General features: G+C 42.8%; 1 protein-coding gene and 1 pseudogene across 1 annotated transcript in view; one reads left to right on the top strand and one right to left on the bottom strand.

Moving 5' to 3' along the window:
• Window positions 1-8,863: 8,863 nt before the first annotated feature.
• The window catches only part of LOC102866678 (calponin-3-like), a gene marked incomplete at its 3' end in the record, with an annotated part of 36,268 nt that continues 17,536 nt past the window's right edge, over window positions 8,864-27,595 (top strand). The window contains exon 1 of the mRNA XM_006882490.1: window positions 8,864-8,983. Coding sequence (XP_006882552.1) covers window positions 8,927-8,983 — 57 coding nt within the window. The remainder of the gene's footprint in view (window positions 8,984-27,595) is intronic.
• On the bottom strand, window positions 16,895-17,500 carry LOC102859630 (annotated as a pseudogene).

The raw sequence follows: 27,595 nt of genomic DNA, 5'->3' as shown, positions 1-27,595 counted from the left end.
CAAGTGACTAAGAAGACTATGACCTGAATCAGGCATACCTTACTCTTCAAACTGGCATTGTTGCTGCTCAGTGATTCAGAGAAGTCCTTAACTATCGACTTTCCCAATTCAACACATCTCCTGATCTTCTGATTGTTTTTACTAAGTGTGTTGATTGTAGCTCCAAGGAAGATTGCTGTTTATTGTTGTTATGTGCCCTCCAATAAGGGACCAATTCTTGGATCGGAATAGTATGCTTGGTAGAATGGAATGTCAGCAGAAAAAGATCATCAATGAGACAGACTGACACAGCAGCTACAACAAAAGGTTTTAATGTAACAATGATTGTGAAGATGATGTCGGCAGCAAATGCCTCAGGTCCTCCTCAAGGTTGTGTCATCTGCATAATGAAAGTTGTAGATGAATCTTCCTTCAATCCTGATGCCACATTTCTTCTCATAAAATCTGCCCGCCCTAATGATCTGTGCTTTGTTCCTACTTGACAGCTCCTTAAAACAATACTCTTCAAAATATGCATTATGATGCTGGCAAAGAATATTACCTGTAATATGAGGGTAGAGGGTCAACTATGAATTGGCAATGAGTATACAGATTATTTAGGAAGTTCTGGTAACCTAGTGATAAGGAGTTGTATTGCCAACCTAAAAGAAAGAGGTTCAAATTCACCAGCTGCTCAATGGGAAAAGGATGGGTCATTTCTTCTCCATGTGATTTACATCTGACAACCCTCTGGAGGGTCACTTATGGGTTCCTTCTGACTCAATGGTGCATAACAACATCATATAGAATATGGAGTACGTATCAAAAGAACAAACAAATCTATATTACATGTGCAACCAGAATACTCCTTAGAAGCAAGCATAAAGGGGGCCCTTGTGGCTTAGTGGCGAGAAGCTGCACTGTAATCCCGAAGGCATGTGGTTCGAATCCACCAGAGGATCTGCTGGAGAAGGAGAGTCAATATTCTCCGGCACCAGTCAGATCCGATTTGATGGTACACAACAAGAAAAAAAAAAAAAAAGCAAGCAGAGTGAGATATAGTTTCACATACTTTGGGCATACTCTGCGGAAGGAGTATCCCCTGGAGAAGGACGTAAAACATAAAAGATACACAGGAAAGGAGTGAATAATCTATTGGAAGTCTTTGAGACAAGGAAGTCTTACTGGAAAGGATGATATTTTTTTCATGCTTGGAAAAGTGGAAGGTCAGCAAAGGAGAAGACCTTCTCAGAGATAAGCTAGCACAGTGATTTTAACAACAGGTTAAGTACAGCAGAAAAGATAAGAATGGCTCAGGATCAGGCAGGATTTCATTCTGTTATACAAACTGTCATTATGGTTAGGAGTTGACTCAAGGACACCTAACAACACGGGTGCCCCACAGTGACATTAGGAGCCATAGATTTGCATCTGTTTAAGAATACTTTAACTCCCCACTGGCTACTTTTAATTATGAGATTTCAGAAAGAAAAAGAAAATGAAATTGAAGTCTTTAAGAACAATTATTTCACTTCATTGTGCTCTGCATATTAAAGGAGCTTTCCAGACTCCTTAAGATTGCTGGGCCACACCCAGGAAGATACTGTGCAATATGAGTTTATTTAAACTGGAGCATTGTTGACATATTCTACTCTAAGGACTTGGTCAGGATTTTCAAAAGGTATCCTGATTGTGATAAGCTAAAAACATACACTAAAAACCCTAACCAGAAAAGAATAGAAAAGAAACTAGTTGCCATCAAGTCAATTGGACATCATGACTATTCTGTTTTAGAGAAGAAATGAGCTCTGTTGGGATTACTTGGTTGGAATATTGGTGGAAACAGGTCATGAAGCCTTTCTTCCATTAAAATAATCAAACAAAAAGTTAGAGTTAATAGGCCAACAAAGAAGATCAAAAGGAATAATTTTTAAGAGTCCACTAAAAAATCCACTAAAAATCAGAAAAAAGATGAAAGGCTACCCAATACTATATGAGAGAGGTAAAAATTAAATAGCAGAATGATAAACTTAAATCTCACCATAACAGAAACCCTGGTGCCATATGGTTAAAACACTTGACAGCTAACTTCAAGAACCTGCTAGAGTCAGAATTGGGTTGTTGCTGTTGTGATGTGCCTTCAAGTAGTTTGCGACTCAGCAATTGGATAGGTCAGGCAAATAAGACAAAAGTGTATGGAAAGAATGTTAGGACTGATACCAATGAGAGAAAACCAGAAGAAACTCCCCTTAGGAGCCATAGGGGGCAAAGGTCAAATGAAATGGCTAAGACCATATCCAATCAAAACCAGGAAACAGCATTGGACCCAAGAGTCTCAGACTTGATATGTGTAATGAAGGCTGTCTCCCAAGACGAAATCCCCAAAACAAAACACTAATTAGGGCTTTTTTGGCACATGTGAAATTTATCAGGGGACCAAGGACGTCAAGAACAAAGGGCCAAAATAAGAATCGCCTACCAAATTTTTAACTCTGTGACATCATCCCATTGGTCCAGATTTAAGCCCCAAAGCACACTCAAACAGAGTGCTTAAGCAAACCAGGTCTATTAACCAACAACACAGGGGTCTTTCTCCATTTCTTTACTTTCAGAGAATGGCCTGTCTCCCTGGGGCATATCTTTTCTAATAAAATTACCTCTATGTTCACCTTCACTTCTGTTTCCTTATCTTTTCTCGTGATCATGTGATCTAACAAGAGCTTGGCCCACATTTGGATTATTTTGAGCAAGACAAACCCAAGAAGGGCTGGATCAGGCCAAGGCCAGGGGATTCAGGCACTGCTGATCTTTCTATTGTCTCCCACTCTGTTCAGTTCTTTGCTTGGGCAAAAAAAGACCAAAAACTGGCCATTTACAACATGGTAACAGATCATGGTAACTAGTCACTCTTTAGGACAAAAATGAAGGCAATCTGCTTATGTAGAGACTAAACCATTGAAACCCTCTCGGGCAGTCTGCTCTGTCCTACTGGGTTATTATCAGTTGGAGTTGACATGACAGCAGAGGGTTTGGTTTTTGGTTTATGTCAACAATAATATTACAAAATGATGGTCTACAACACTCCAATTAAAAAGCAAGGTTTATAGTGTATAAATAAGTAAGACTATGTGTTCAAGCAGTTGTTCAAGCAGTTGTCTGAACAGACTACGAGAACTCATGGTTTAAAATAAGGAAAGGTATGCATCAGGGTTGTGTCTTCTCTCCATACTTTTTCCAATCTGTAGGCTGAACAAATCATTCAGGAAGCTACCCTATATGAGGAAGAATGTGGCAGTGGGACTGGAGAAAGATTCATCAACAGTTTGTGCCATGCAGATAATACAACATTGTTTGTAGAAAGTGATGGTGTATGTACCACAGAAGATCAAAGTCTACAGAATTCAGTATGGGTTACATCTTAGCATCAAGAAAATAAGAATCCTCACTCCTGGATCAATAGGCAACATCATGATAGAGAAAAGATTGAAGTTGTTAAGGATTTAATTTTACTTGGATCTACAATCATGACCCTTGGTAGCAGCAGTCAAGAAATCAAAAGACATATTGCCAGGACGGTGAAACTTCATCTTCCTTTGGGCATATTCTCAGAAGTGACCAGTCTTTAGGCCTTAGCAAGAGATATCATGTTAGGCAAGGCAGAGGAAGAAAGGAATATCCTCAACAAGATGGATTGATGGTTGGCTACCAAAATGGGCTTGAGCATGACAGAGGTCATGAGAATGGTGCAGGATTGGGCAAGGTTCAGATCTCTTGTTCATGGAGGCGCTATAATTGTAGTCTACTTGAGAACACCTAAGAACAGAGATAAGAAAGCCATTTCATTATGATAAAAGAGTCAATATGTGGAGACAGCATAATCATTTGTTGTGTTGTTGTTGCGTACTGCTGAGTCAAAAGCAACCTGTAGTTGACTCTCCAGTGGGTTTTCAGAGGCAGTTAATCTCACAGCAGATTGCCCATTCTTTTCCCGCAGAGCAGCTGGTGGATTTGAACCACCTGCCTTTGGTATTGCAGTGCAGTTTCTTGCCACTAGGCCACCACTACTCCCTATCATAATATTACATACGCCAATTATTCCCAAATTGGTGTATATATTTAATGTTGTCACAACCAAAATCCAGCAGAAATTTTTGTAGAAATTTAAAACCTTATTCTAAAACTACTGTAAAAAGTCAATGGACCTAGAAAAGCCAAAACAGTGTGGAAAAACAAAGTTGGAAGAATATTATTTTCTGATCTGATGATCTATTTCAGACTTAAAATGTGGTATAAAGTAAGAAATAATAAATAAATAAGATGGTGTAAGATTGCAATAAGGATAGGCAAATAGAACAATGCAGCAGAATAAAATATCCATAAATAGATAATCACATACATGTCCAATTGATTTAGACAAGCATCAAAGGCAATTCAGTGGAGATAGGATAGTCATTTCAATAAATATTATTGAAAAAATTGGACAACCATACGTGAAAAAGAGGGAACTTCAATCCATACATTATGCCACATGCAAAATTAACTTAAAATAGATTATAAACCTAAAAGTAGATTCTAAAGTATCAAATATCTATAAAAACATTTTTATAACTTTGGCAAAGATTTCTTAGGTAAGATACTGAAAGCATTATTTGTAAAACTGATACTCATATATTTGTAAAATTGATAAATTGAATTTCATTAACACTATTCCAAAAGAAACCATTCCAAAGAAAGGTGACCCAACAGAGTAATTATAGAATATTGATATATCATTGATATCACATGCAAACAAGATTCTGCTGAAAATTATCCAAAAATGTTTGGAACAATATGTCAACAGAGAACTGCCAGATGTGCTGGCTGGATTTAGAAGAGGTCATGGTATTAGGGATATTATAGCTAATGTTAGATGGATCTTGGCAGAAAGCAAAGAATACCAGAAGAATGTCTGTCTGTGCTTCATCGACTATGCAAAGGCTTTTGACTGTGTGGATCACAGAAAGCTATGGCTGACTCGGAGAAGAATGGGAATCCCAGAACATTTGATTGTGCTAATGCGAAATCTATACTTGGACCAAGCGGCAGTCGTCAGAAAAGAGCAAGGAGACACTACATGGTTCAAAATCAAGAAAGGGGTCCATCAGGGATGTATTCTGTCTCCATACCTTTTCAATCTGTATGCAGAACAGATCATCCAAGAAGCTGGGCTGTCTGAGGAGGAATGTGGCATCAGGATTGGTGGAAGAGTCATGAACAACCTGTGTTATGCAGATGACACAACCCTGCCAGCAGAAACTGAGAAGGACCTGAAGCGCTTGCTGCAGAAAGTCAAAGTCAGGGACTGCAGCCTTCAATATGGATTGAAGCTCAACATCAAGAAAACAAAGATTCTCATCACTGGGTCGATTGGCAGCATCAGCATGGATGGTGAAGAAATTGAGATAATTAACAGTTTTAGTTTACTTGGTTCCACAGTCAACACTCTTGGTAACAGCAGCCAGGAAATCAGGAGATGAATTACATTGGGAAAGTCTGCTGTGAGGGACCTCTCAAGAGTACTGAAGAGCAATGACATCAGGCTGCAGACTAAGGTTTGCCTGATCCAGGCTATAGTCTTCGCAATTATGTGCTATGCATCCGATAGTTGGACAGTGACTAGGGATGATAAAAAGAGAGTTGATGCCTTTGAGCTGTGGTGCTGGAGAAGAGTGTTGAATATACCATGGACTGCTAGGAGAACAAACAGGTTTGTCCTGAAGAGGGTGAAACTGGGCTGCTCCTTGGAGTCAAGGATTCTGAAGCTTCGTCTGACATATTTTGGGCATGTTGCAAGGAGGGACTGGTCCTTGGAGAGGAACATCATGTTTGGGAGAATGGAGGGACGGTACAGGAGGGGAAGACCCTCAATGAGATTGATCGATTCTGTGAGTGGAGTGGTGGGAATGAGTGTGTTTGAGACAGCGAGGTTGGCACAGGGTAGAATGGCATTTAGGGCTCTTGTACATAGATAGGGTCGCTAAGAGTTGCAAGCGACTCGATGGCACATAACAACAACAGAAAGTTGTTGTTAGTGGTCTTGAGCGAGTCCCAACTTCCTGTACACAACTGAATGAAACACTCCACATTACAGCACTAGCCTAATGATAGAAAGGGTCATTGTAATCTTATGGTTTTATTGGTTTCTTTTTTTAAATTACCAGGCTTTTCTTCTTTGTCCACTTGAGTTGGAAACTTCACTGAAGCTTGCTTAGCATAATGCAGCATGGAAGCCTCCATGAGTGGTAGCTGGGGGAAGGAGTACTGGCTAAGAATGGAAACCAGCTGGGAGAACTTAACAAAAGAAAAGTGTGTTTGACAAATAAGAGTCAAATATATATTAACTAACTAGTGAGCTTTGATAAATGTCAATAGCTGTAGAGGTGTTTCAGGCCTGTTGTTCATAGGGTCGCTATGAGTCGTGCTCAACTTAAAGGCAATCAACAGTATGTGGCAAGAAGCTGTGTTGCAGTCCCGAAGGCCCATGGTTCGAGGCCACCAGCCTTTCCACAGGAGAAGGATGGACAATCTCCTCCTGTGTGATTAACTGCCTCTGAAACCTCGCTGGATGGTCAGCTATGGGTTGGTTCTGACTAGATGGTACTCAACAGTATAATAATATATGCTATCTTTAAAAAATATTATTTTAATAAGGATATATTTTGACTGGAGTAAAGTTTTTGTCTACACTTCCCCCACCCCATAATAAAAGTGAGGACATTTTTTAAACATTATATATGAAATGACCTATAAGTAGGTGGAAATATTTTGATCATGTATTCTCTATTCCACTAGAAGACAGGCTTAAATCACAGCAGAAAAGTCTTACAGTTTGGGCACAGAAAGGCACTTGAATTTGTACCTTGAACCTGGTATTTCCCACACCTCTTGGTCCCAAAGGAGACAGGGTGAGGCCTGTGAAAGCCATATTGCCACTATGACACTACTAGAAAAACAGCCCAAACTGCTTGTCCCACTAATTGTGGGTCAATTGTGTCATCTTTGTGTGGGAAGAATGTTCTAATTATCATTACTGCCTCTTGAATAAATTAGCAAATCACTTATAAATCATTTCACTTTGTCCCTTATTAGCCTCCTCCCTTTTCCCTCAAGCTTCCCCCCACCCAAGAGTAATTTAAAAAATCTTTGCAAAGTTAACAAGAGTTGTGCATTTCTTTATAAACTTGCCTTATCCACTTCTGTTCTAGGAGGAGCTTTGGCTCCTTTTCAAAAACAGGTTGCCACACCTGGTTCCATTATCTTCAGGCTCAGGTGATTCTTGGTAGATAAAACTTTCATACTGGGAGCTCAGGGACTGAAGACTGTACTGAGTGCTCGTTGGAAGGCGGTGGCAGCAGGGGAAGCTACGGAGGTGGACAGGCCTTGGTCAGGTCTTGGAGGTTCAACGTTCTGACCTCTACAATGATGACAACATTTACTTAGTAGCCGCCTGCAGGCAGTAGATGAGGAGACTGTGTGTAATGCAAATGGTTAATGTGCACTGAAAGGTCGGAAGGCCACGGAGGATTGAATGAATCCACCTTAGGAGAAAAGTTTGGAGATCTGCTTCCAAAAAACTCTTGCCAGTGAAAACTTGTGAGGCCCATGACTGTGACACATCACTACGACATACGAGGTCATCAGGAGTTCAGTGAACTGGAGCAACTGAGCGGGGTGTCCACCCCCCCCCCAATGCCAAGAGGTCAATTGAGTGACCAAATGTTCTGTTCCCTTGCTCTTCTCTTAAATGGATGTGAGCTCAGAGCAAGTGGAGAGGTAGCAGAATCAGGAAACAAAAGAGGCTACCTCTGGCCTAAAAGACGTTTCTTTCTACAAAACCACAGAGTCAAAGAGGTCAATCTTTTATTCCCTTTTTCTCCCAAGTTTGCAGAGCGACAGCCACCTGGCATTTGAACTAGCTGAATATGGAATTGATTGTAAAGAGGATCTGGTGTGAATCCAGAAAAGGACCTGAAATGTCCCAGGTTTTGCCATGCAACCTTCCCCAGTTGCTCTGCGCTGCATTCAGAGGTTTTAACTCGGAATGAGTTGCGCTTGGCCGAAAGCACGTCTGCCCCAGGTGCGGCAGTCGCGTCGAGGTCAGATCAGCAGGTGTGGAGGCGGCAAGGTGAGAGAAGGAGCAGGTGTTGGTGAGCGGAGCTCCTTTCTACCCCCTGCGCAGAAACTCCTAAGCGGTTCGAGGTGTCCCCCAACTGCGGGTGGCGGGGCGCTCCGCTTCCTCTGGGTGCGTCGGGCCGCGAGCCGGGGAGGAAGCCGACGGAGGCGGCGGGTCAGCGGCGGGCCAGTCCCGGCGGGCTTCCCCTCCCCACCACCCGCCCGGGCGCCGCGGCGGATGCCTGAAAGCCGACTTGAAGTGCGGACGCTGGGAAGCCCCCAGGCGCAGAGTTGGGGGCGGGAGCGCCTGGTCGTCAGCGGGGCCAGTCTTCATTCCGGCCGGGCCCGGAGGAGGAGCCTCCTCGGCGGCGGCCTCGGTGGCGTGAGGGCGGGGGCGGGGGCCGGAGACCCGCGGGCAGGGGAGCGCGGCACCCGCAGCCCTACAATTGGCCGCGCCGGCCCCTCGGTAAAGAGGCGGGAGGCGGCGGCTTTCCATTGGCCGGGCGCATCGGCCAATCCCTAAAGGCCCCGGGGAAGGGGTGGGGGGCAGTTCGTGCGGAGTTGCGGGGCCGAAGCCGAACCAGCGAGCGGGTCGCCAGCGCGCACCAGGCGGCTCTGTTGAGATCCAGTCGGACGCCAGCGTCGCCTCCGCCCCTGCGCCAGCGCGCCCTCCGCGCCGCCCAGAGAGCGAGCTCCGCGCATCTCCCGCTGCATCCACTTCTTGGGGCCAGAAGCGGGAGAGTCGAGTGCGAGAGACCCCGGACCGAGCGCAGCCTTCGCCGCCGCCCGAGCCACCATGACTCACTTCAACAAGGGCCCTTCCTACGGGCTCTCGGCCGAGGTCAAGAACAAGGTACGCCGGGCGTTGAGGGGACCGGGCTCCTTTGCACGAGGGGTATGTGACGCCACCCTGGGAGGCGGCCGGCCGAGGGAACCCTGAGCTCGTCGGTTGCGCGGAGAGGAGACGTCGAGGCGGCGCAGATGTCAGCGCGCGCCCCGGGCTGGTCCTCCCGTGCGGCCGCGCCGGCTCCCGGGCGCTCTCCTAGCTTTGTTCCCGAGCCCCAGGCGGACGCGCGGCTGGCTGAGGGCCCCCGGCGGTCTGGAATCCCGCAGTGTCCGCCTCCTACCTCAGAGGCCGTCCCGCGGGTGTAGGGCGCGCCCCACCGGGAAGAGGGCGCTCTTGCCGGGCCTTTGGTCCCTAGGTGGGGCCGGCCAGCGCCCTGGGACCGGAGAGCCGGCGCTGCAGCCCCCGCCATCCTGTCCCGGCTGGAGCTGCAGGCCGAGTTTGCGCCTCCTCCCACCTCATCTCCTGAGCGGAATTCAGCATCGAGCGCAGTTAGGCGGTTACGTGGCCAGACTCCGGGCCCCTCATTGTTCCTCTCCTAGCGGGGAGGAAGACCCCCCACTGCCCCCTCCCCTGCTCTCGAGAGGAACGAGGGCGGGTCGGGGACTCTTCTCTCTCCCGGTGTTGGTGCCCTCGGTCAAATTGTTGTTTCTTTTGGAAACTGAGACAAAGCTTTGGCGCGTTGCTTTGAGAGTTGCTTTGATGTCTTCTATAGACTCAAAAAGAGACTTCATCTCCGAGAAGTTGGTTGTGCGATAGACTACCACACGGAGGATCTTTGTTACTTTGCTTTTGTTTAGGGTTTATTTGCGGAAGGGGGTGCTTGTTTGCAGTTAATTGGGCTTTGGTGGCTCTCATCTTTTTCCACTTTGCCTAGTATGAAGAATGCGTTGGGTTTATCTCTAGGACTTCGGTGTGAGAAAGAGATGAGAGGCGTCCCCCTCCCCAAATCTCCTCCTTCCTTCCTCCCTCCCGCATTCCAAGCTCATGACATCAGGGGGTTTGGGGGGGGATGAAGGGGGGGCAGAGAAACCAGCCAATCCGCGCAGAACTGCACACAGAACGCTCATTGTCTCCTTTCTGCTGTTCTGGCCAAAGCTCTACAAAGGAGAGCCGCTGTGGTTTAATTCCCATTCCCCTCCCGGGGGCCGAAGCATGTCAGGATTGCCCCGCACCGTCCGACCGCTGGTGGTGGTGTCATTGATGTGACATGTCAGTGCCGGAGCGGTGTGGAGTAGTCTATGTCGAGGCAGTCACACACACACACACCCACACCCTACTGTGTAATTTTGTTGATGGATTTTGAATAATCTTGGAAGCAAGGAGTTGGTTTTAATCTCGCAATCTGAAATGGAAAGGTTTAGGTCCTTTACCTTGTTAAATGCTAATGACCCATTTAGAAACGGGTTTCCTGAACCTTTTACAATGAACCAAAAGCTTAGTGGCATATGAATGAATGAGATTTACAAACCTCTGACTTGAAATTTAGTTGCAAAGTGTTACTCAATTTCTTTCAAGGTATGCAAAATGTAACTAAGAGTCCTTTCCAGAGGAATCAGCAAGCCCAAACTGTTGGGTGTGAGAGCCTCCTCCGCTTTGTGCACCTTAGTTCTCACTGCTGCCAGCAAATGAGTTTACCTTTTTTTATTTTCTTTGTAAACAAGGTACTTTGGCAGTTCTTCAAGTAAATGACTTTTCTTGAATGTTAATATCCATATTTATTTTTGCTGACGAATGGAACACCTTTTCTACTTATTATCGAGCAGGGATCGCATAGACTGAGTTCAGATAGCTATACTTCTTAACACAGTAAAGCCTCCATTTTTAGGATCTAATGGCTGTTGGTTTAGCCCTTTAAGCTCCAAACCCATCTGTTCATAACGTCTTTCATTTATATGGACCTTTCATACAATATCCTTTCATAGGAAGTCTTTTGATCTTACAGCACAGCCTCCCTGTGAGGTGGGGAGGATTGTTGGTGTTCAACATTTACAGACTGGATTCCTTGGCTCAGAAAGGACGTGGTTTGTCCGCAGTTATAGAAGAAAGCTGGACTATTCTAAGAATGTTAACTCTTTAAAATGTGATGCTTAAGTATAGTGACCCACCTTGGGGTGCTGATTCAGAAGTCCTGATTATCTGCCCCTTCCCCCATTTTTGCTAACCAGCTGTTACTTCTTGACATTTTCATTATTCATGTAATACTATTTCTCTTTTTCTCATCTATTCTGGGCTTGGGAATCAGATACTCGAGTTTGCTAGGTCTCTTAGTATTGCATTTCAATTGAAAGCTTTAGTTGAATTTCATGAGAAATGTGGGCATGTGTAGACATGAACTTTGACATTACTTAGTTTCTGCCTTTTCCTTGTGTGTTGGATTAGTGATATATCAGTTAAATAGAAGATTTTTTCCCACTTAAGAATATATTTAACAAAATAAAAGCATTAGATTGATCCTAAGAAGGCATTATAGAATCAACCCCAGGGTGAGGCATAGTGTGGGTCCTAATTACACTTTTGCTACGGCCCTTCCCCCAACAGTGCTTTGATGAAGTTATTGACAAATATTAACAGTTATGATGGAGCTTTGTTAAGTGCTGAGTAGCTAACTAAAAAGTTCAGCCGTTTGAATCTGCTCCATGGTAGAAAAATGAGACTTCCTATAGTTGGAAACCCAATAAAGTTGCTATGAATAGAGAGTTGGCAGTAGATATGGTTCAGTTTGGTATGAGCTATTAACTATGGGAGCATTTGTTGTTAGATCTGAACCCTGTAACTATCGTCATTTTTCTGTTTATAGGGTTTCCAAAGGTCCACTATATAAGAAGTGGATGCCACTCCTGCTTCTAAGCTTGTTTTAATCTGGGAGCTATACCAAACAGTGTCCACCATGGGTAACCGTTATGGCATTTGACACACCAGTGGCACAGCGTTCAGTTATCACAGTGATAATACTTTAGTCCTTGGACATGTATGCACCATTTATTTAGGTATTCTGTTTCTATTACATAAGGTTCTGGCATTTAATGAATTGAAGAATATTTTAATCTTAATACTCATCATAATGGGTAATATTTTAGGGAGTGTACTGGTCTTGTGAGCAAAGACTCGTGCCAGAGGCAGGCAGTTTGCACCCACCAGCTGCTGTGGGAGTGGCATGGCAGTCTCTTCCCATCTGATTTATAGCCTCTGAAAACCTGCTGGTTGGTCAAAAAGGAGTCATTTCTGACTCAATGGCAGTGAATGAGTGAGGGAGTAAAATTTCAGGAGAGAATCTTTAAAAATTTAAGAAACTTCATTGGCAGGACAATGATACATGTTGTTGTTGAGTCAACGAACAAATACGAACCTTGCCCTAACCTCGCATGCACCATCCTCAGGAGCTCTGTCGTGGCTGAGCCAATCATTACAGTCCCTGAGTCAGCCCACTTTGTTCAGGATCTTCCTCTCTCACCCACCACATTTCCCGGCATGATGTCTCTTCCCAAGGACTGATCAGTTCCTCCTTACCGTATGCCAGAGTATGTAAGACAAAATGTCACCATCCTTGGCTCTAAGGAGCACTCTGATTTCACTTCCTCCAAATAATATATGATAGAATTGAAAACTCTTTGTTTTCATTTTTTGTTTTGTGTGTCGTTCCCCCTTCCCCACCGAACAACTAAGAAGATCAAGAATGTGTTTCGAAACAGCCTGAAAAATTAGGACTCGTCAGCATGAAGAGGGGACAAAATTTCTTAAGTAACAACACCAACACCAAATAATTAACTTTTAATCCTATTGCAGCCTGTTATGTGCTGTCTGGTCGATTGCAACTCACAGTGACCCTATGCAAAAGAGCCCTAAACTCTGCTCTATCCTCTGCTAACCTCACTGTCTCTGACACCCACACCCATATTGCCCCAATCACCAAATTTATCCATCTCATCAAGGGTCTTCTTCTCCTGTGCTATCCCTCCACCCTCCCAAACATGATGTCACTCCCCAAGGACTGGTCCCTCCTTGTAACATGCCCAAAATATGTCAGTTGAAGCTTCAGAATCCTTGGCTTCTTACCACTAGGCCACTAGAACACCAACCTAGAACAGGTGAAAAGGGACTTTTGCAGTAGATTGTTCCCGTGCAATATGTTTTTGATATCTTGACTACTGCTTCATGAATGTTAATTGTGGATCTGAGTAAAATGCAAACTTCGACAACATCATTGTTTTCTCCATTTATTAAGTGGTTAGGTTGGGACTAAGAGGGTCTTCATGAAAACAAAAGTAATAGTTACTATAATATGAGCGAGACCCTTGACTTGGGGATCAAAATGAAAACAGAAACTGTTCTGTACTTCATAAACACAAACTAAGACTCAGTGCTGTCAATTCAGAACTTACTCATGGCTGACTGGCAGTGGGTTTTCAGAGTCTGTACATCGTACTTGAGAAGATTGTCCATCTCCCTGTAGCAGCCAGTGAATTTGATCCTTCAGCCTTTGGTTTGGCAACACAACTCCTTATCTAATAGATCACCAGAGCTCTCTTCTAGACCTCATGAGGCGTGAGAAACCATGACACATCCTCAAGAGAAGCACAGCATTTCTTGACACTTGGCTCTGAACAAAATGTTCATGTCAGGTGGTAGTTTCCCCACAAAAGTTGAGAAAGCATTGAAGCATGCCCTCTGGAGCAGTTTCCTGCAGGCATGTTTCTGTTAGGTCTCTGCAAAAGAGGAGGAAATCTGTGATGGAGGAGGAAAGAAAGGCAGTGAAAAGTTTCAACTCCATAACAAAACCCCCATTGTATTTAACTTCCTTTTGAGAGGGATGTTAATGGAAATATTTAGAAGAATGGAATTGGAATACATAATCTTGCAAATTTCTGGTCCCAGGGAGTTGGATTTGAGCAAAGTGGCTTCTTATAGAATCTACTTAGTTGCAAAATGGTATCCTTTTAGCAGCTGAAAACCACTTTGGAAACGTTCTTACTAAAATACTAAGTTGCTAAAGAGTAACTTAAGTAATTATATAATAATAATAATTAAGTATGGCCCAGTGCCCCAGGAGGCTTAGCCAGCCTGCTTACTCCTCCATGCCATTTGGACCTCATCCCTAATCACAGCAACCCAGGGTGAGTGGGTTCCAGCTGTTTTATCTGCACTAAATCACCAAAGTCTTGGTAAAATTATATCGAAAGGTTTCACTTTATATTTTATTTAATCAATTCTTTTTTCAAAATTAATTTCAATGAAAGTTTATAGAGATTTTGGATTTCCATCCTTGCACACTTTGCTCACTGCCCACCCCTCCCCCTCAGTTCACTCTTCTCTTTGAAGTAAAAAAAAAAATTCCTTGTTATATTCATTGTTAAGAACTCCTGCCCCCCTAGTCCACTCCACTATGCAGCCTTTGTTCTGGACTCCTGTCATGACAATATAATACCTAATCATATATCCTTTTAAACTGTTCTCTCCCTCATCTGTTTCAATGCAGTATAAATAATTGATCCCATCTTTCACAGTCTCCCCCCAATCCTGATGCCAATCCCCTTTGCAACAGTGGCACTATGCAATATTTGTCCTTTTGTGACTGACATAATTTCAACTCAGCATAATGCCTTCTAAGGTCACCCATTTTGTATAATTCATGACTTTCTTGTTTTTCCGTACATCATAGTACTCCATTGTGTGAATATACCACAACTTCTCTATCCATTCATTTGTTGATGGGCACTTGGATTGTTTCCAATTCTTTGCTGTTGTGAACAAAGCCACAATAAACATAGGTGTGCATATAACTGCTTAGGTGGCAGTTATGGTTTCTTTAGGGTAAATTCCCAGTAGTGGAATTGCTGGGCCAAATGGTATTTCTGTTTGCAACTTTTGAGAAAGCGCCATACAGCCTTCCATAGTGGTTGCACCAGTTTACACTCTCACCAACAGTGAACAATGATTCCGGTTTCTCTGCAACCTAGCCAGCATTTGTTGTTTGCTGTTAAATTCTTAATTTAAAATGTGTATTTGAGGGGATGAGGAGACTGTTTGGTATCTGCTTCCACCAAAGCAAAAGATTTTATGCACTGGCATGTGTGAAGATCCAGATTTTAGAAAAGATGACTTGGCACATGGAGGTTTTAATGAGTATTTGTTAATTTAGTTAAAGCATCCATCAGGATTAGATTTTGCTGTGTCTAGAAATGAGAAATGAGTAATTAGCCCTTCTCCAGTAGTCCCCACATAAGAATTTTTATTTTTATTATTTTTTTTTTTTTAATGTGTGTACCATCAAATTGGATCTGACTGGTACAGGAGGCAATTGTTCCTCCTTCAGCAGAGCATCTGGTGGATTTGAACCATGCACCTCTGGGATTGCAGTGCAATTTCCTACCACTAGGCCACCAGAGCTTGCCCACATAAGAATTCTTTAGTGCAGGAGTCATGATTTTAAAGAACGTGATTTTAAGAACTTGCTTTTCTTAAGCAACACTAGGAAAATAATTTCTTTGTTGCAAATTTTGGAATTACCTTTCAAGAAATACATTTCTTTCCTACACTCTTAAGTTAGGGATAGAAAAGAGCGTTCTCCAGGTAAAGCTTCACCCATTACTGCTTCTGCTGGGAGTCCAGCTCCCAGGGGGTGCCCATTCCACTTTGCCCGCTCTTCCTCCCTGCAGCCATCTCAGCCAAAACAGATTAAGAAAGATAGGTTTTGCTGAAATGAAAATGTTCAAAAGTGAGCATAATATTCTTTGACCATGATCTACAACTTTTATTTCAAAAATAAATTTGACATTGAAGGTGCTAATACTGTTCTCAACTAGAGAATTTTCTTTCTTTAGATGCCTTTTCTCTGTCTTTATTGGGAAGTTTAGAGGCCCCCCTCATTCCCCAAAGGAGCTGTATTGCTGATCCCAAAGTAGCATCTATTTTGGTGATTCCAATCTTGCCAGCTTGGAAGAAAGATAGTCTATTCGCAAGGAATGTACAGCCTTGGAAAAATCTTCTGAAATCAGCTATGAACCACTTTGGGCTTGGCAGTGATGAGTTGACACCCCCCCCCCCATCTCTATCTCTATCTCTATCTCTTACCTATATCTATATCTATTCTTAACAGTGTATAGTGGGCCACAGTTGATCTTGCAGTGACTTTACAATAAAGAAGTATGTTTGGTTGTTATTTAATATTATGTCTAAGAGTATAGAAATATTTTTTCTTCTCTGTAATTTGGTGGTAGTGGCAGGGAGAGTATTCTTCAAATTTTTGAGCAAATTCTGATCTGTTCTAGGTATTAACTTCCACTAGCATATCCCTCTTGCATGGATCCTTCTTAAGTCTAAACTCACTGTAAACCATAGTGGATTCTTTCTGGGATTGCAGTGCAGTTTCTTGCCACTAGGCCACCAGAGCTCACTAATAGTAGACTCTTTTCTGTATACTTGGATCCTCAGACATTTGATAAGGATTTCTTGTGCCTGGGGTAGTTGTAAATTTTTTGTGGGGACTTTTATAAAAACATGATCATGAGACTTTTTGTGAATGTGAAGATATCTTGGTAGCTTTTGTCCAAGGTCTCCTCGAGTGAGAAAGCAGATTTTGTCATAAGTAGCTAAGAATGTGAACTGTGGAAAATGACTGATTGCACTGGAATACTGGTTCTGCTCCCTTCCTGTGTGACTTTAGGCAAGTTACTTAACTTCGTTGTGACTTAGTTGTAAAATAAATGAGAAATCAGATAAGAGATATGATAAATTATCTTTATAAGGTTGTTGGGAGGAATAAATGAGATAAACGATGCATATAACATGGTTAAAATATTTTAGTATCAGTTACTCCATTTTGGGGCTGCTTTTCTGCTGATAATGCATTTACCTTATTTCTCATAAATGTCTTTTTTAGATTGAACAACCTTAATACATGTGCAAAAATGGGAGGGAGATTTACTTGCCTTTTCATGCCTTGATTTTCCTCAGATAGAATTCCACCTCCTTGCCCTCAAGCACATAACCATCTGCATAGCCACACTGGGCTGGCCTGGAAGCAATACATGCAAGAAGCTTGCCCTGTTGGAACTGCTCTCTAGAAGACTGATTTTTGCATTCTTTATCCTTTCATCATATCTTTTTCTGAATTTTCTTGGATCGCTTTTTGTTTAAAATCTCTTCCTCCTCAGGAGTCAGCTTAGCCCCCTTGTTGCGACCCAGGGGTAGTGCACAGTGGGACTTGTACGGTGTGCTGTCAATGAACACCATGCAGTTCTTCACCAGGGTCTTGGTTCGGACTAGCTCATTATTGGAGACATTGCAGACATCAATTTTCCTTGGTTTGCGAGTTCAACATTCAGAGCCGCAGGAGAAGTTCCCCACATCCAGTCTTAGGGCACGGTTACTTGTTGCCTCCTCTCACACGAACTGTGTGTATATGGCGGGGCCAGTTTTAGTGTTGGCAGCCGGGAGCCCCAGCTCATACTTCTGCTTCTTGTGGTAGGGCTTTCTTTTGCCCCCAGTCTTGTGGCGCTTGTGCCAGTTGTCCTGGGAGGTGCCCATCTCACCACGCTGCCTGGAAAAAGAGAATGCCTCATAAACTTCTTTTAGCTCCCAATGTTATTGTAGCTGTTTATTTAGATTACATTTCTAAATGAGATAATACTTTTAAATATGACTTTTCTGGACCACCATTTCATTACCTGTTCATTTAGCTATATATGCATTCAGGTAATAGAGAGGTGGAGATGGGGTGAAGGAGGTATGAGATAAGGAAAGGTAAGACTGCAGCAGTAGATGGGATGAAGAAGGAAAGTAACAGATGTGGCACAGGATGGGAAAACTTCTTCAGAAGTTTGGGACCCACAGTTGAATCTATCTATCCTACAGCTCATTCTTATCACTGTGATGGATGTACAGGCTTTTATTATTAATAAAACTATTTATAGTCCTTTTCCATGTACAAATCCTTTAACATTCATCATGGTTACTGTTGTTTGCCGTCAAGTTGGAACCGACCCATGGTGGGTTTTCAGAGGCAGTTAATTGTGCAGGGAAAAATTGTCCATCCTCCTTCTGTGGTGCAGCTGGTGTATTCAAATCACAAACCTTTGGGATTGCAGCGCAGCTTCATGCCAATAGGCAACCCGAACTCCCTTAATAACCAGTATTGCATTTAATTCCCCTAGCAACAATATGAGTTAATAGAGTTCTGAATACTGAGACCTGAGGCAGAATGTCATGCATCTGCTAAGAAGGCAACAGAAACAAGCCTCAAACCCAGATCATCATCCTCCTAAGGTGCTTTTTGCACATTAGTACTATGATGATTTTGTTGTTGTTATGTGCTGTTTAGTCACTTGCAACTCCTAGCAACCCTACGTATAAGAGCCCTAAACCCTGCTCTATCCTGTGCCAACCTTATTGTCTCTGACACACCTACTTCCACTGTTCTAATCACTGAGTTGATCCATCTCATCAGGTCTTCCTCTCCTGCGCTGTCCCTCCACTCTCCCAAACATGATGTCCCTCTCCAAAGAATGGTGTCTACTTGCAACATGTCCAAAGTGTGTCAGATGAAGCTTCAGAATCCTTGCCTCTAAGGAGCAGCCCGTTTTAACCCTCTCTAGGATGAACCTGTTTATTCTCCTAGCAGTCTATGGTATATTCAACACTCTTCTCCAGCACCACAGCTCAAAGGCATCAATTCTCTTTCTTGTCATTCCTAGTCACTGTCCAGCTCTCCTATGCATAGTGTGCAATTGTGAAGACTACAGCCCGGATCAAGTGCAACCTTGGTCTCCACCTGACATCTTTGCTCTTCAGTACTCTGGAGGGGTCTCTGATGCCTGACTTTCGCAGTGCAATTCGTCTCTTGATTTCCTGACTGCTGGTACCAAGAGTGTTGACTGGATAGCCAAGCAAATAAAACTGTTAACTATCTCAATCTCTTCACCATCCATAACGATGCTGCCAATTGGGCCAATGGTGAGAATGAATCTTTGTTTTCTTGATGTTGAGCTTCAATCCGTATTGAAGTCTGCAGTCCTTGAACTTCTGCAGCAAGCACTTCAGGTCCTCCTCAGTTTCAGCAAGCAGGGTTGTGTCATGTGCATAAGGTAGATTGTTGCTGAATCATCAATCTTGATGTCACATTCCTCCTCTTACAGCCCAACATCCTGGATGATCTGTTCTGCATACAGACTGAAAAGGTATGGAGTCCTATGATAGGCGCTTTAAAGCCTAGGTGTGTTTGACTCAAGCCATGGTTTTTTGATGGTTTGAGTTCCGCCCCTCCTCAGTAAAGCCATAGTATTTTCAGTTGCTTTTTATGCTTGTTGAAGTTGGATAGTGAATAAAGAAGACCGATGAAGAATTAATCCTTTTGAATTGTGGTGTTGTCAAAGAATATGTAATAAAACATGAATGTTCGAAAGGACAAACAACTGTCCTGGAAGCAGTTAAGTAGGAGTACTCCTTAGAGGCAAGAATGGTGAGACTTCATTTCACTTATTTTGGACATGTTATCAGAAGGGGCTATTCCCTGGATAAAGGATATCTTGCCTGGAAAAGTAGATGATCAGTGACCTAGAAGATGACACACTGATAGATAACAGTGACTGCAACAGAGCTCTGAAGGGAAGCAGAGATTATGAAGATGCACACGATTGGACAGAGATTCTGTTGTCTGTGAGTCTCTGTTGGAGCCACATTAACATCATAGACAAGAAGCCCTGGCGATAGTGTTGTGTGTTGCACTGCTGTCCACAATGTCAGCAATTTGAATCCAATAGCCATTTCACAGGAGAAAGATGGGCAATTTCGTTCCATATAAAGATTTGCACAGACTCAGACAAGGAAAGTTCTCCATGAATCAGAGCTTTATCATAGTCTAGGTAAGTTGGATTCATCATAGACTGGCAAAATTGTGTGTGGACATTCACTCAGTATTCCTTGTGTCTGAAGGAGGCTTATGGCAGATAAGGCACCACAACTCCAAACAATACTGCATTGTTTGCTTCTGTGTTAGAAATGTGATCTGCCTCCAGAATCCTTATCCAGGATTCTGCCTCCCTGTAGCCTGTTGATGTGTCCTTGGGTGTAATCCATGGTTGCTGTCCTACTCACATTCTGATCATCTGTTTCTCTGTAGAGCTGGAAGCCTTGCTTTCAGAGCATGGTATCATCTTTCTCTCTTTCTAACTCTTCTCTCTTCCCCCCCCCCCCTTAGTGTTTTAACTCTTGTTTATTACTGCTAATTCAAGGGCCCCACTTCTCTCATAGTTAAAAATCCACTAGCAGGTCTACTGGAGAAAGATGGACAGTTTCCTTCCATGTAATTTATAGCCTTTGAAAACCTACTAGAGGGTCCGCTGTGAGTCAGTTTTGACTTGATGAAAGTGAATTAGTGTCCCTGGAGGCTTTGCCTTTAAATGGTCTTAGACTCTGTCTAAGAAGCAGTCCATGAAGAGAGAAGACTATATGCTAGTTACTCCTTTGAAGGAGGGAACAACTTTAGCATCTTCCTCTCTGCCTCAGGACCAGGAAGCTTCAGGGAGTGAGTGACTGATGGTTTGGAACATCTGCAGTAGGAAAGCCAGGGCTTTGGTCCATGAATGTGGTACAGAGATGCCTCTTTATGCTTTGAAGAACTCCTGGGTAAATCACAGCCTGAAGACTTATTGTTCTTTTTTTCCCCTTTTCCAGGACTTTTCCAAAGCTACGTGGGGCTTTGAACTTAGCCATCGATTCTTTTCCTTACCTTTCTTCCCCAGGTGTCTGGACCTAGATTTCCTTTTCTTCTCCCAGGGTCCTCCCTTGTGCTCTGAGAGAGAGCTCCACAGATAGAAAGTGTGTTCTGTTACCATTTTCTCTCCCCCCTTTTGCGTCATGTGGGAGGAAGTAGGAGAGAATATAATCAATACCATGTGTAGCAAGTTTCCCATTCTGACTATTAATTTCAACATGTGATTCTACTTTTAATGTAAAAATAGTAACAGCAGCCATACACTTCTAATTGAAAATAAATAGTATTTATTCTTATGTTAGACATGGTGATTGGGTAGCATTATATAGAGCTTGTCAGCACCCTGGCCCTTGGAATCCTGAGGCTGGGGGCCGATCTTCAGTGTCCTTTTGGGGCAGGCCCCTGTCCTTGGGTAGTCTCCAGTTCTTTGCTCTGAAGACTGGAGTGAATTTTGTTTTGTACATTCCTTCCCCTCCACCCCCACCCCTTTATTCAGAGATCTCATTTCTTTTACTCTCATTTCATAAATATACACAGGCATGCACTCTTCTGGCAAGGTGTTTGCTTTTTGTTTTCTTCTCCTCTAGGCATGGGATGGTTTTGTCTCCCTTCTTTGGTAGCTTTGCTATGATACCCTTTCCTTCATCTGGTCTTATTTTTATTGTGAGGAGTAGTTGGAGTCAATTCCAACTCATTGAGACTCCTTGTGACAGAGTAGAACTGTCCTATATAGTTTCCTTGGCTGACAACTTTTACAGGAGTGGAGCACTAGGTCTTTCTCTCATGAAGGAGCCACATGCATACATATGTGGCTTTGAACATTTGGTTAGCAACCAAGTAATTCTGTACCACCATAGGTGCTGGGGAAGAGTTTTGACAGCCTAAAGAACAAGCCTAGAGAGGGTGAAACCAGCCTGCTCCTTGGAGGCAAGGATTCCGAGACTTCTTCTGACGTTCTTTGGACATGGTGCAAGGAGGGACTGGTCCTTGGAGAGGATGCCATGCTTGGGACAGTGGAGGAAAGGAGAGAGGGACACCATCGATGAGATCAATTGATTGAGGGACTGTTTGACACAGTAAAGTTGGTACAGGATAGAGCAGGTTTCAGAGCTGTTGTACATAGGGTTGCTATGAGTTGCAAGCAACTTGATGGCACATAACAACGTGTGTGTGTGTGTGTGTGTACACACACACACACATAATTTATTTTAATTGTGATTTTCACCATAACTTCTTATTTGGCCTTTTCTTCTCTCTCATTGCCATGGAATCCACATCAAATTCATTGTGTGACCCTCACAATGGGTTTTCAGAGGCTGTAAATCAAACTGAAAAAGATTGCCTTTCTGTCTTAGATAAATTTGAACCACCTGCCTGTTGGGTGGTTAGCACAACTTCTTAACCCCTAGGCCACCAGAACTATCTAAAACATTCATGAGTCAGGAGGCAGCTATTCATAGGTGCTGGTAGAGAGGCCTTGGTGTTTCTCTCTTGCATCTCTGCCAGGTAGCTTGTTATGAACTTTTGAACCATAGTGGTAAAGCCCTTTGAGACCTCAGAGTCCCTTGAGCTGGTTTGAATCATGGTGCATCAGTTTGATAACAATGGTACTGGTAGTGTGTTACTTTTAAATGTTTTCTCACTTCCCTCTAGGTTGAAAAGGCCTTTCTGGTGAACCACAGGGTGTAAGCTACGACCTTGTGCTCTCATACCTTGTCAGACAGCATAATTACCTCTGCTATAGATTCTATGTATTATGCTGTTATTAGGTGCCGTTGAATAATTAACTTGTGTTGATCTCATGTGATGAACTAAAATTGCCTTGTAGGCTTTTCTTGACTGTAATCTATAAGGGTAGATTACTAGCTCTTTCTCCAGCACCATCAGTGTTCCTCTATGTAGAAAAAGGGATTTTATCTCTCAGTTTGGTTTAGAGGTGAGGGAAAAACCTTCCATGGTGGACAAGACTTAGACTTAGGAGCCAGATCTGGGTCTGGATCCTTTGTAGCCTCATGACCTTTGGATAAATCCTACTCTGGGAAGACAGAGCATCTACAATGGGGTGCTATAGTCCTTGCCTGTAAAAGCATCTTTTTCATTCTTGTTTATGGAATGAAAATCTATTGTAAAAATGTAAACAGTACCCAAAAAACACATAAAAAGAAGTGGAACTATCCTGTATGCATTAACTCCACCCCAGCGTGTTCAACTGTGACTATTAGTTTGACTGGTTTAGAAATGGAATTATAATCTGTTAATGGGTTTTCATTATTTTGTCACTGATTGCCTACTGGTAGATATTTCTTTTAAAAGTGCTCACATGGAAAAGGATATAACTTGGACTTAATATTTAAATTCTTAATACTGTTATTGTTAGGTGACAGTGAGTAGACTTTTGACCCCGGTGATGGAACAAAACTGTTCTTTGAGGTTTTCTTGATGATAATCTTTGCTGTTATTGTTAGCCAGTAATTTTATTAGAATTATAAAATATACTGTGCATAACTTTTATCCAGAGCCCTTATGTCCTTGATTTTCAACATTTCATCAAAATATTTTCCTTTTGAAATAGCTAGCTTTATCTGTGCTTTCATTATCTTTCAAGGAACATATCACAAGTCTTTCTCCCTTGGAGCCCCTGGTGACTTTGAACTGCCAACCATTGCATCATCAAGGCTCTTTGCTAAATTGATAATAAATCCGTTTTTATTTCTTGTCAGTATTAGGAGAGAAAGAATTTCCTCTTAATGTAAAATGAACAATCAAAAACCCCAGTTAAATTAAAATAACTTTGCCGCTTGCTTTGGTTCTTCAGTAAATGGCTTTGACTTGTGTTTGTTCTCAAGCCCTTGAAGTAGCATCAACAGTGCAAAGAGATAGAAATGGAGTGGGGACATTTTAGTTTAAACAGTTTAAAAAAAAATAGGATGTTTAAGGCAGCATCAAAGTGATCTCTTATCAAAATGGCTATATCAAATAGTGTCAGGTAATTGGTTTATGTATATATTGAATGGGAAGTAGAGAATCTGGACAGGAGCAGCTAACAAAGTATAGATAAGAGAAGGATAAAGGTTAATATTTATTGAGTTTGATTTTTTTTTCCCAAGAACTCACTGATGTAAGTACTTTAAATGATCTCTGGTTTATAGGTGCAGAAACCGAGGCAGAGTATGCTAGTGTCATGTGACCGATGCATCATGGTCACAGGATTCTAACCAAACATTGATTTCCAGAGCCTATGCTCTTAACCATTTAAATCTGAGAGCAGAACTCCTGGAAAATTGGTGACTTTTAAGGGAAAGAGACTAGTGGCCTAGTGATAAGAAGCTGCACTGCAATCTCGAAGATGCACGGTTTGAATCCACCAGCTGCTCCATGGGAGAAGGATGGGCAGTCTCCTCCCATTTGGTTAACTGCCCCTGAAGACCCACCGAAGGTTCGGCTATGGGTCAGTTCCAATGCAACAGTATATAACTATAAACAACAACAAAGGAGAGAGAATGAAGAGAGTGGGCTGGAGAGAGAAGTAGTGACCTTGGACAAGAAGCCTGGAGAAGGGACATGAGATCTCTGAAAGTACTGTGTATTGCAGTGTGCCCATGGGAAGGAAAGGGACCAGACACTGGCTTTGGCTACTGAGAGATCTTAGAAGACCTTCTGCAAAATTGTTTTTAGTAAACTTCCGGGGAGTTAGGAAAGAGAACAAGGAGCTCTGGTGGTTCACTGCATTGTGTATTGAGCAGCTAACTGAAAGGTTGGCAGTTTTAATCTGCCTGTGGCTCTGAGGAGGTAGATGGGCAGTCTTCTTTCATTAATGTTACCTTGGAACCTTCCATTAATGTAGCTTGGAACCCTGGTAGCACAGTGGTTAAGCACTCAATTTCTGATCAAAAGGTTGCTGCTTTGAACTCACCACAGGAGACAGATGATGCAGTTTGCATCCATCAAGATTTACAACCTGGAAACTCTATGCTGCTCTGCTCTGTCCTCTGTAGTCACTGTGAGTTGGGAGCAATTTGACAGCAACAAGTTTGATTTTTGTTTTTAGGAAAGATTCTTAAGTGAGACTTACCATGGCATATAAGAGGAAAAGGATAGTATTGAGGCTGGCAGCAGGCTCAAAGATTTCCTTGTTTGAAAGAAGATGGGATAGCCTGTGCCCATTAGATGGATCAAGGAGCATGAGGGACCCCTACAGAGGACAGACAAACAAGAGAAGATGGGAGCAGAGAGAAGAGGGTTAACTGTCTTGCAGAAGCTGGGAAGAAAAAGGAAGACAACTTGTGAAAGCACAGCAGACAGTGTGGACAGGGCATTTTCTTTCCCTTGCCTTTGGTGTACCTCTTCTTATGTGAATTAGGGATATAGCTTTGCTCCCAAGGCAATCGTAGAGCCACTTTGATGGCTCACAGGAAAAGGTGGCTAGGCAGAGGCCTGCATGTGCAGCACATTGTTGATCCTGCTGCTCCTCTGTGCCGAGTCCAGCTAAGATCCCTCTGCAGCCTGGACATTCTGCTCCCTCTCCTGACTTTCTTGGCCCTTTATCTGGAGGAAGAGGGAAGTTTTGTGATTGCTTGTCAATAGAACAAGGAGCTCAGGTAGTTTATTACATTGTGTAGTGAGCTGCTGCCTGAAAGGTTGGCAGTTAGAATACACATGTGGCTCTGAGGGAGAAAGATGGGCATTCTCCTTCCATAAATTACATCCTTGGGAGCCAGATAGAAGGCAGAACAGACTCAGAGACAGGATGTTATCCATAAAACAGGGAGTCTCTAGGTGCTCCAAATGGTTTATATGATTGGCTGCTAGCTGCACGTTGACAGTTTGTGTCAACTCGGAGGTGTCTTAGAAGAGAGGCATGGCAGTCCGTGTCCCCCCTCCCCATCATCCATGTAAAGCCCTATGCAGCATATGGCTACTCTGACACATGTGGGGTTGCCATAAGTAGATGTGAACCCAATGGCAACTGGTTCTCTATGAAGTAAGCCGTCTGAAATGTAAACTCCAGAGGCCTTTGCATGAAGTACAGCCCTCTCCTGGGAGGTACATTGCTTCAGCAGAACTTACTGGTTTCCTGACCTCACTTTTCCCCCTTCATATTTCTGCATTAAAGCAAAACAAACCAAAACCTTTTCTATTTAGTTTCAAAAAGTGAGTGTGATATATATATATATATATATGAATATAAAATATGCTTTTCCATGAGGCAGAGTATGATTTTATTCTGCGGAGGTAAAAAAAAAAAAAAGAGGAAATGGAAAAGTCCATTCTACCTTTTATGGAAATTTCTTGCCCTTTAATTTTCATTGAGGTAAAAAGGACGTAGGAACTTTGTACAGTTAGGATAGCTTAAAAACTAATCATGCTTTCCTAGCTAGTATCTGGGTTGTGTTTAAAATGCTGTGTTTTAACTCTGTGTTTGGCTGATTGTGTAGAGCGATCTCTCATATGGACAGACTTCATTGTAGTAGGCAGGCATATCAATCTGAGATCTAGATCTGGATCCCAGAAGAGGCCTGCCAGATTTGCAGAGACTGACTGAAATGCCTGGATCTCATTTCTCCTTGACCTTCTTTCCCCTCTTGTCTGATAAGTAGGTCAGAGTAAGAAGTGGTGTGATGTTTTCACTTAGTTTTGGGGCAGGCAGACAGGAACACGTGAATGAATGTGTTCACTGATCTGTTAAATGGGAAAATGTCCCAGGTGGGTAGAGATGAACAGTATAATTTACTTTTGGGACAGTGTTGATTGAAGTGGATCACGTGCTTTCCTGAAGGTCACAAGAAAATCTGAGATTCATGTTGTAAAATTAACATATTGGAGAGGAGTGTGTATGTTTCAAACCTAAAACAGTCATTGCTGTGATGTCTCTTGGAATTGTAGGAAAAATATTTATTCATGTGCTTAACTTACATATTTCAGAAGCACCTGGAGTCTTACAAAGGGATAAGTGATTGAGGGTAGGAAATGTGGACAGCGCAAGGACTTGATACTGGCTAATTATGTGTAGTGAGTGAGGTAGACATTACCATACTTTGGAGGTGAAACCAAGAAAATGCATTTAAAGAAAAAGTGTTTTCATCTATTTTCTCCATGGACCCTCAGCTCAGATGGACTTTCAGCAAGATCTCTATGTCTGTAGAACATTCAAGACCCAGGTGAACATTCTCCACCCAAGAGAGAATCCTGTTCTCCAGTGATCTTTCTTTCTGTTCAGAGTCATCTGCTTTACAAGCTTGATGGCTGTGCCCTATTTAGAAGAAGATAGCTTTTTTGGACAAAATTATTGAGGCTTACTGAGTGAGCATAGTGGTTCTAAATCTGTGAGCAAGTTTACATTGATCTTGAATCATTTGCTTGTTATATTAAGATTTTCTTTTCTACTTCCTATTTGTATGTGTTTGTGTTATTAACGCTTTCTAATTTTCTGTAAGTTCAGTAAGTGTGCCTACTAGTTCCCAAATGATTAGCTACCGTAACAGAAGGCACGCCTGGCTCTACGCCCGAGGAGGTGCCCATCGCCGCATGCTCCCCCAGGCTGACGTAGAGAAGCACAGTAGGCCCAGCTGTTTCTGTCCTACTGGACCTTACTTCTAGGGTTACAACACTGGATTTAAGAAGCATCATAGACATAGAGAGACTTTTATCAGAAAGGAAGGCAAATATGTCCCTAGTGATCCAGCTAAGATTACTAGATTATTAGATCAAGGGGATGTGACGCCCATAAAAAACCGGTGACATTCAAATGCAGATGCCTTCCTGTAACAAGATCTTTAAGTCTATGGCATTTCCCTACTCTAGTAAGGCTATCAATGGATGAAAATAATTTTCTGCGTATCCATCGTGTACCAGGCATAGCCTTGGGGGTACAGAGATGAACATGAGTCTGTACACGGGTGGACTTAGGCATG

Source organism: Elephantulus edwardii, unplaced genomic scaffold (assembly GCF_000299155.1).
Source record: "Elephantulus edwardii isolate Elephantulus edwardi_28Jun2011 unplaced genomic scaffold, EleEdw1.0 scaffold00020, whole genome shotgun sequence".
In the NCBI taxonomy this organism is placed as follows: Eukaryota; Metazoa; Chordata; class Mammalia; order Macroscelidea; family Macroscelididae; genus Elephantulus; species Elephantulus edwardii.
The sequence above is the reverse complement of the archived record's forward strand: the minus strand, read 5'-3'. Positions and strand labels throughout refer to the sequence as shown.